We start from the raw sequence: 9440 nt of genomic DNA on the forward strand, positions 1-9440 counted from the left end.
TATATGAAGCGCCGGAAGCGGGACCAGTCACCAGGACCATTTTATATTTTTATTACCTGTCATAACTATTCACAGCACATCAATGTTCGGAAGTCGGGGATTTTCACTGGCCCATGTATCGTTTTGCGGTTGTTTTCCTCCCCAAAGGGAACCCCCTTGACCCTTATCACAATGCCTTATCAAAAAAAACTTTTCTCTCTCTGTGTTTGCTCCAGTTGAAGGCAAGACATTGAACAAGACATTGGCGTTGGCAAGACTGAAGCTTCATATTGAAAAGCCAGAAAATCCGACATTTCCATTTTTTCGTTGGTATGTTCATCAACGTATAGAGTACTCAAAGGCAAATGCAAAATTAAAAAAAAATGTATGTTTAGTAAATTTGGCTTAAATCTGGTTAGTTCTTTTTGTGTTTTTGTATCAGTAATAGGATCATGGGATCACTAGGCATGGCTGCTCAGGTTGATTTTTTAAATCATCATACAGCAGTGCATTCTAGCAAGCACAAAAATAAACAGAAGCACAACAATAATGCAGCTTCTCAATCTTGTGGATTACCTAAAAGCCGTGGTTACACAGCTGAAATTCTAGCCTTCTTAATAGGTTCTGGATTTCTATTTATTGGTAACACAAACTCATTTTGTGTCTGTTTGGTATCACTGCTGACAAGTCTTTTTGTGTACTTTCCTAACCATTGCAGCTTTTGTATTTCCTCCTGTGGAACATCAGGGACATGGTTCTCAAGGAATTGCTGTCCAGGGTAAAAAAATAATAATAATATTAATAAAAATAGTATTGGATAAAATTTGTAGATTATGACAATAGAACTCTTTTCTAGTTGGTCTACTCCTTTGGTTTGGGATGACATTTGTAATGGCTGAAATTATCCGACGTATCTGCCTCTTTTCTGAAGAGGTTCAACACCTAAATTCCCGATACGACCGGTCAATGTATCGTGTTGTACTACACGTTTTTAATTTACGAAACTCCGCCAATTTCTTCACTGTTGTCATTCTACTTTCTTTATTATTTGTGAGTCACAAAATATTTACTTAATCAAATTGTCAATGTTGCCTGCATTGCAGGCCCTGCAAACATATAACTGAATTCAAAATTAATATTTCTTTCAGATCAGCTCATCAGATCCCATGGTGATGACTGAAATTGGCTCTCATTGGCCGACATCATTTGGACTTTGCGGACTTTATCTTATCTCCAACTCCGTAGTTAAACTTCCAGAAAATCTTGTTGACTGTGAGGTTTTGCTTGATGATCGCGTAATGGCCATCGGGCATGGATTGGCATATTCGTATTATTACGGATTTCTCAGAATAATTCTACCAGCTACCGAAAATAGTCAAAGTATTGCTTTAAATGAGCGTTTTTCTTCTGGTAAAAAGAGCTTGGTTATTTATCAGCTAATTTTGTTTGAAACATTAGGTATCAGAGATCGAGCATCACATTTTGAGTTCGAAGAAAAAATCCAGTTAGCATCCAAAAAGATGCTAATTTTGATTCCTGATTCATGTTTCTGTACTCCAAGTTTCCAGGACATGGCGCCATGTGGACAGATCGAGCGAGTCAAAGTAAACAAAATTCGTCTGCTTTATTACTTAATAGGATTGCGAAATTTCATTCAAGTATACGTACTGTTTAGACGTTGGAAGACGTTATCATTTCTAGGGCTGGAATGAGAGGTCGCCCTTACTCAGCTACCGTCTATTTAATTCAACCAGAAGGGACAACAACTCCTGTCTATGTCATGATGGAAATGCCATCTATTCTGTATGTTCTCCATGAAATGAACACGTTCGGACAGAAAAATTCAAGTACTAACGCATAGTACAGAATTCTAATTTCCATATAAATTCGAAATGCTTCATTATTGGTTTCACAGAACTTTCAGCTTTTGAGCGAACACAGCAGGCTCAAGCTTTTTGCCGAGTTCTAGGAAGGCTACTTGAAGAGGATCCTAGCTGTAAGGACATGTATGAAATCATTTACTTTAAAGGTAAAAACAAATAAGTAGACTTAGTAATTGCATTGCGGTTTAATTAATGTGTTCTTTACCTCTGAAGATCAAAACGTGAATTTGGCAAAAATGATTTACGACTATGTGCAAAACATGGAGTAGGGGGTTGTTCCATTTTCTACGCGATATGTCGGTTAATTGATTAAATTATGATCAATTCCAAAACCATTCTGTCTGTCTCTGTGCTGTTTTGTTTTCATTATCGAGCTTTGTTGTTTTGGTTTTACGTACCGTTGACCATTTCATAACTGAATGAGACTGTAATAATTACAACTACAAAATTTACCATCCATAATGATCGCAATTGCGAAATGTTGAAACCTCGTGTTTAATTTCTTTAATCAACGAAAGAATTACCATTATTCTTACACAGTAATTCCAAAAAATGAAAGAATAAAATTACACGCTGAGCAATCGCTTAACTCGTCGAAGAAGGGCTTGAACAAAACCATGGCGCCCTTTTTTGTGTAGATAAACCTAAACGGTGAAGTAATAAAAGGTTAGAAAATACACCTGAAATAAAGAATTCTGATTTGTCGTTACCTGCTCACATTCATTCATTTTCTTAAACAAAACTGTATTAAGATGAATCGGCGCTTCTTTCTTTAGTCGCCCATAATCTTCTTGGCTTAAAATCGATGTGGATCCACCGAGAGCTAACGATCTTTTATGCTGAAAAAAATGTTCCATGTGATGCCACAACAGCCAAGTGGTAGATTCCAATACTAAACTGCAAAGCTCTAGAAGTTCGTCCCAGTTTTTCAATTCCTGCTCAAGCGATTTGGCTCCAATCATTCGACGAACTTGAGCCGGCAATTTTTCATCTGTATCCGGAGGCAAAAGCTCAGCGAGTTGTTGCGTCGTCAAATCCTGGATAGAATCTAGTCGTCGACGACAAATTTCACTTTTTTCTTGTGCATTGATCAAGAGGGCTGAAGAGCTCAACAACGTCTTGGTAAGAATTCCCAGTGACAAGGACGATTTATTAGGACGCTCAAAGCTCGGTGCGAAAATGGCACGATTCTGAGTAGTTAGTGAACGTGCCAGTTTCAAAATGTTTACAGCAACCTGCAAACAGACTTTGCTGGACACGAGACCAAATTCCGACAACGTGTTTTCCCCTAATTGAAAAATAAATTTTAAATTCTCAAAACTAAATGAAAATGAAGCATGAGACTATGGTGCACTTACCCATAATATAGATTGGCAATAGATTAAGTGTCACTTGTTCGAGACGACTTAGCTGGCCGCGTACCTCCATGGCAGCCGGAGACTCTTCACACACTACGTTCCAACCAGCAGCACGAGAAATGACAGCGGTGAGTAACGCCGTCTCTTCCAATTGAGAAGAAACTGGTGCTAAGTTTCGATTCCGCAAAATAGCACTCACTGTATCGCTGTGAGAGAGTAAAAAGTGGATCACCTGGAATGAATTTAAAAATTTAGTTAGATAAAAAAAAAAATGCATATTAAGAAGTAACTTTAAAATAAACCTCTGAACTTCCAGTGCGGTGACGGCTTCCAAGAGCAGTGAGCATGGTGTTAGAAAGTTGAAGAGCGGGAAAAAGTATTTGATGGAATCGATGGGCTATGTCCGGAATAAAAGGCGTGTTTTCCATAGATGTCCCAGTTACTTCCGGACGTTGGCTAAACACAGACATTTCTGAAAGACGTTGGAATATGCCACTCTCCAGAAGCACGAGAGCACCCTTCTGGCTACTAGCCAATCGAGTTAAAAGCCCCATTTGGGATTCGTATACATAGAGAGTGCGCAAACCGTCCATGTTGGGTTGCATTTCTAAAGCGGCCACCAATCCTGCATCCAACTGGAGCAGGGAATTAACCTAAATTAATAATAGTAAAAATGTTAATATTTATAAAGTCAACGACAATGTAACAAAAAAAAAGAAAATACCATGTGTTTCAAGTATCCTTGTGAGGACAAAAAGCTAGCAATAGGTCCTTGGTTGTCAGCAGCAGCTAACTGATCAAGAAGAGAAAGAGCCAACATTCGTTGTACGTCGTGGCCACTGCTGCAATCGCGAACGAGTGTCTGAAGCAATGATGCATCAGTCAACTTGTAGAATTCGGCTGTGTGGTTACTAATTCTCAGGCTGTTGAGTAATGCACTGTAAAGATTGGTTCGAACGCGGTGAGCAGACCCACTGGCTCGTAAGATCCAGTCAACTAACTGGCGTTGAATAACATTGACTGTGGCCGAAGATGTTGAACTTCCACGTGCAGTTGCAATCGAGCGGACTAAGTTCAAAAGAAAATGAATAAGATGTACAAATATTTTTTTCTAAATCGACGGTAATACCATTTGGAGTTCGAAGAATGGTCCCATCGAGGCATCGCACATAATCAGAAGGCATCTTGGTGGGGCCAGATGAAGCTCCGGATTCGCCAACACCTTCAAGAGCACAAGCTCGTAATCCAGCCAACAGGATGACCATAACGCCTGATAAATAGTGGACTAAATCAGGCAATGTGTTGTCTGCGGCCAAACACTTGCTGAAAATGTCCTGGGTAATCTGAGTTAAAATGTTCCATCGATGCGTGTACGAAAGATCGTTTAGTGAACCCGTAGCTAACAGGCATTCCAGGACTTGCCTCCAGCCTTCTAAATAGAAGCGTCGAGCCGAAAGCTCCAATCGAATGTTGTTTCGTTGCACTACAAACGAAAGAATGTTCTGGACTTCTTCTACAATGAGTTGGCGTTGGCCAAGAGCCACGTTGGTAAGATTTGCAAGTTCGCTTCGCAAGCGATTCTGAAGCAAAGCAATTTTCGTTAGCTGGACATCCTCTTCACTGATGATTTCACACTGCTTAACCAACGCTTCGATGGCACCTGGATCGAAGAATTCCATAGTGGGAGCAGTCAATTCGGAAGCCTAGGGTTAAAATTGTTTATTCACTATACCAACACTATACTCTTTAAATTAATACCTTGAGATTGACGGCGTCCAACAGGACAGCAATTTTGGGTCTAGATCGCATGACCAATTGGTCCTGTGTCCCAAGAAAAGAAGTGCCACTTAGCAAAGATCTATCAGTGATATCGCCCATTGTGACTGATTCAGTCGTTTCATCCACTTCATACAGAAAGAGGGAGGCTAGTCGAGAAACGTGTGATTGAAGGCCTTTGTCCGAGGCAATTTTCACTTCAACAGCTACGGTTTTAAGCAACCAACTCATTTGTGAGAGCTGCGAGAATTCAGATCTCTCGGGGGCAAACGGCAAAGCTGCAACCTGACGCCCGAGGAAGTTGGAAGAACGCAAAAATCTCAGCATGACATCCGACAGATTAGGATGAGAACAAAGCTGGTAAAGGAGTTTGTAGGCCAACTCAATAGCACGCAAATTGGCACCAGCAGAGTGATCATCTACGAGAATATTTTTCTCCAAAATGCCAAGCAATGCATGCAGGCATGTCCGAGGCTGATCACGAATTCCAGGCTGCTGCAATACGGTTCTATCAAAACATAAAACACCGTGAAATTGCTGAAATATTAAAATTTGCATTTTTATTAAAGGGGGAAGGGAGACTTACTTGCTCAATGGAGCCTGAATACTGAAGCCAAGGAGAAAATGTGCGAAACTTGGATGGGGAAGATTAACTCCTTCACTAAGAAGATGAAGAACTACAAGTCGACATCCTTGTCCAGCATGAGGTGTTTCGCCGTCCTGATCACCTAAAACGCTAGACGAATCATGGGGGTCTTCCATCTCTAGGGCTTCAACGAATCCGTGACGAATGGCTACAAATAAAAAATAAATTAAAATAACGAATTAGAGGGAAGATAAAAAGGTTTAAATCATTCCGAATTAAGAGTATTCATTACCTGTAGTGAGAGCAGAAGATTTGGTATACAAAGCCAGGAGTTGATTTTGGGTTGAAGGAATTGCAGCAACTCGTCGGATAATATGCAGAGCAACAAGAGCATGTTGGGGAAGATGCTGGTTTAGCGTCACTAGCTTTCCTATGTTGACCATGTGGTCCGGCTTCCCAGTACGACTGTTAATGCCCAAAAGTAAGCTGTCCAACGTAACTACTCTGAGAGCAGAACCCAGCCGACGAATAAGTTCCAAAAATTCTTCCTGTAAAAAATGAATTATTGTTAGTTTGAAATACGTAATGCTGATCTGACATTTCCTAAGTATAGGAGTTGTATCCTCTTATTCGATACAAGAAAAGTATTTTTACCTGAAGTTGCAGTACGCGCTTTAATAACAAGAGAACATTAAGCGTTAGTGTTTCCAACTCTTCAATTCCTGGCGTGGGTGTGTAAAGATCCAAGACACGACAGCCTTCGTCCACCACATGAAGCAGGAGGCGCAAAAAGTTGGAGTCGTGCAGACATTGCACCAAAAGATGATACCCTGGTGGTTTGCACCGAATGGCATTGCCGCCTACCAGGAAAAAAAAAGCAAGCATTAAGAACAAGTTTTCTTAAAACTTAATTATGATTTACCAGACGGTAATTCAATGTAGGAGTCCTGAAAATCATCCACACTGGGTTCGTAATTCGAGAGCAATTTTAAAAATAGCTTTACACAGGCATTTCCAATCTACAAAACGAAGTCAATGTTAAGACTTTGTTTTACAACTTTTTAAACCTAAACGAACAAACCTGCCATTTTTCCGTTTCATTGCGGTACGCCCTACCACTAAATTTCAGGAAAACGGAATCTTTAACGTAGAATAAGTAGGGATCAAATCCAGGCGTTCTATGTCCAGTTCCCAAGTTGGTTGGGATGGATATATCAGTCATCACGTCCAGTAATTTAAGAAAGGCTCTTGTGAGGGGGTATTCTTCAGCTCGAGACTCAACATCTTCCAATTCCGTGTGGAGACCTAATATTCAACCCTTTTTTTGTTTTTTACTGGGCAGGAAATTAATATAGAATTATCTTCATGCACAAACCTTTGACATTTGTTGAAACTATGCTTGTAGTTGACAAAATCTGAGCTATTTCAATGCTGTTCCACAGTGTATATGCGATGTCAGGTGACTGGGCGAAAGCTGCAAGAACCTCCATGATCTCTCCCTTCAAACTCAATGGCACAGCACAGCCTACAATTTAGAAGATGTATTTTTCGGGTTCATTCGATAGCTATTTGCTTTTACTTACCTAAGAGTCCGATCATCACGACTAATGGTATCCATGTTGGATTCTCGGCCAAAGATATCCTGGCAACAGGGTCATGTTGGAGAACGATTCGCATTAACTTCAAAACGACCTGCAATCCCTGAACCTCCTGTGGTGTAATGCCTTTTGTGAGGGGCTTGTGGCGGTAGATGGTGTCCGGTACAGGGAGCGACTCTTGGCGCAAACTGTTAAAATATCTGTGGAGTGATGAGAAAAAGTGTTCCCAAGAGATCAAATTGCTTTGACCGCCGTTGCTGTTTTGTTTCAGAAGGGTAAAGGCTTGGTGAGCTGCCCTCTTTCCATTTGCCAATCCGCAAAGCATGCTGGCATAAGAAATGTAGAGAGAAGGCGGTAGCAAATCCCCGGCCAAACGAATAAACTTATATAGGGCCATTTGTCGCTGAGAGACTCTGCATTAAAAAGGCGATAAGTTTTTATTTTTATTTCAAAATAAACAATAACCATATACCTGTAGTTTACTCCAGCATTGGCCATGTCACTAGACCAAAATTCAAGACACAGTTCCAGCTCTAGAGGATCCTCTCCGTACAGAACGGCGATAAAGTTAAGCAACCATTGAAAATCCAGCGGCAGGTTTGAAGGTGGCTCAAGGCCCTCTTGCTGATAGACAAAGATGTTACGTGCAACTTCATCGGCCTTATTACGAAGATCTTTGATTTTCAGGGGCATTTGAACAATTAGATCCGTCACAAGTGAATGTAATCGCCGTAAGTAAAACTCCTCTTTGTAGATATGATTTTTGGTTTGTAGTAGATGACTGAGAAAATTCAAAGCTTTTCCCTCTAACGCGACGTCTAGGATGGCTTCGTCTTCGTCAACCTGCATTTGAATTGGAGCGCAAAGTCCAGATGAAAGCGAACGGAAAGTAGCCAAAGTCACTGCCCAGGCAAGTTGAACTGAAGCTTGAAGGCCAATGTTCTTCCAAGGAAGTGGTTCTGTCAGACGCTTTTGAATAGTCGCAACAAATGCACTTTCCGAAGTGATGGGTAACAACCGGACGACGTCTTCACTTTCTTCAGTTCTAACGATACCGCTGATATCAATAGCATACAAAAGAGCCATGAAAAGAGTGACGTTGACGTTATCGACTTGTTCGACAGATGAAAGGTAATTCACTAGCAGCAGTGTATCGTCCCTACACAGTCCATTTTGAGCAGCCAAACAAAATACAATGTCCGCTAACGACTGCCTTATTTCAGTGAAGAAATCATGAACTTGTCTAAAATAAAAAACACAAAAAATTAAAAGAAAGAAATATTAATCTTAATTGTAAACAAACCTTCTGTGTTTTGGTCCACCGAGAGCTCGGTTTTCGTGGAGCAAATTGATTTCCTTTTCAAGGTTCAGTTGACTTAACAGGGCTATGATTTGATCTACCAAACCTTTTTTCACCAATTTAACGGTGTACTCTGTTATTAAGTCAACAACTTGTTCGCTGGTGTCTACAGCCCATGAAATTCCTTTCCTTGCTTGGATGAGAATTTTTAATGAATTGACAATGGCACGTCTAGCATCATAGTACAGCAGTACTGAAATCAAACCCCTGGTTAATTCTGGATAGTAATGCATTTGCTGTTCTGCTGTGTGTAAAAGTTCAACAGCAACATTTTCGTTTAGATTAAACATATCAGAGATAATGAGTGCTTCATCCACAAACGATTGTTCAAGTGAAGCAGTCGTCTTTCTTCCAGGGAAAAGAACAGGTTCTTTGACAGATTTTAGGAGAAGGTTTCTGTCATCGAGATTTTTTGCCTGAAAATGAATTTGACTTGAGCTTAGAACACAGATTTAATCTGATTCATGAAATTACCGGCTGTTTAAGAAGGGCAGAGAAATCTGAACGGTGATTTTTCAATGCTTTCTCCAGATTGTCTAGGCTGTTGCATTGCTGGTTATTAATTGTGTCTTCAACCAGACTGTGGAGGTCCTTAGACTTGGTCCACATCTTTTGATTTTAAAACTTGTGACAGTTCAACCAAAAGTAAAGCTTATTTCACTAAAAAAACCTAATAACCACAAGGGCAAAAGCTGAACGTATTCGAAACTTGGACTTCGAATTCGTCTGTGGGGAATTGTCGTGTGATAATTTTTCGTACCGGTAGTCGGTAGATGATGCCAACGCCACCTACCATCACAGCGCCATCTATTCAAAGTAAATTCCCGCCAGTAAGAAAATTGAAACAATTGCGTTGAAATTGAAACACGATTACCGCCAAAAACCCATTTATCTATCTAT

At 40.4% G+C, this 9440-nt stretch overlaps 2 protein-coding genes across 4 annotated transcripts; one reads left to right on the forward strand and one right to left on the reverse strand.

Moving 5' to 3' along the window:
• The first annotated feature begins 18 nt into the window (after positions 1-18).
• On the forward strand, positions 19-2324 carry LOC124196049 (stimulator of interferon genes protein-like). 3 transcript variants are annotated; one of them, XM_046590840.1, is made up of 9 exons: positions 19-309; positions 399-621; positions 698-757; positions 836-1029; positions 1128-1359; positions 1438-1583; positions 1655-1826; positions 1895-2008; positions 2076-2324. In XM_046590840.1, exons 2-9 carry the CDS (start codon positions 432-434, stop codon positions 2129-2131), a joined length of 1164 nt encoding a protein of 387 aa, XP_046446796.1. In that variant the 5' UTR covers positions 19-309; positions 399-431; the 3' UTR covers positions 2132-2324. The 3 variants fall into 3 exon arrangements, with proteins under 3 accessions (XP_046446796.1, XP_046446795.1, XP_046446797.1); XM_046590839.1 differs by having other exon boundaries at positions 151-309; positions 422-621; XM_046590841.1 differs by having other exon boundaries at positions 180-340; positions 422-621.
• A 14-nt stretch (positions 2325-2338) lies between these two features.
• Positions 2339-9329, reverse strand: LOC124196044 (nuclear pore complex protein Nup205-like). Its single transcript, XM_046590830.1, has 17 exons — positions 9015-9329; positions 8484-8956; positions 7653-8423; positions 7166-7593; positions 6958-7107; positions 6664-6887; positions 6505-6601; positions 6237-6442; positions 5875-6130; positions 5583-5790; positions 4979-5504; positions 4350-4923; positions 3945-4288; positions 3523-3873; positions 3221-3452; positions 2573-3150; positions 2339-2506 (listed from the first exon to the last, which is right to left on the reverse strand). The coding sequence occupies exons 1-17, from the start codon at positions 9147-9149 to the stop codon at positions 2429-2431; spliced, it is 5631 nt and encodes a 1876-aa protein (XP_046446786.1). The 5' UTR covers positions 9150-9329; the 3' UTR covers positions 2339-2428.
• Between the last annotated feature and the right edge of the window lie 111 nt (positions 9330-9440).

The sequence above is a fragment of the Daphnia pulex genome, chromosome 6 (genome assembly GCF_021134715.1).
Source record: "Daphnia pulex isolate KAP4 chromosome 6, ASM2113471v1".
Classification (NCBI taxonomy): domain Eukaryota; kingdom Metazoa; phylum Arthropoda; class Branchiopoda; order Diplostraca; family Daphniidae; genus Daphnia; species Daphnia pulex.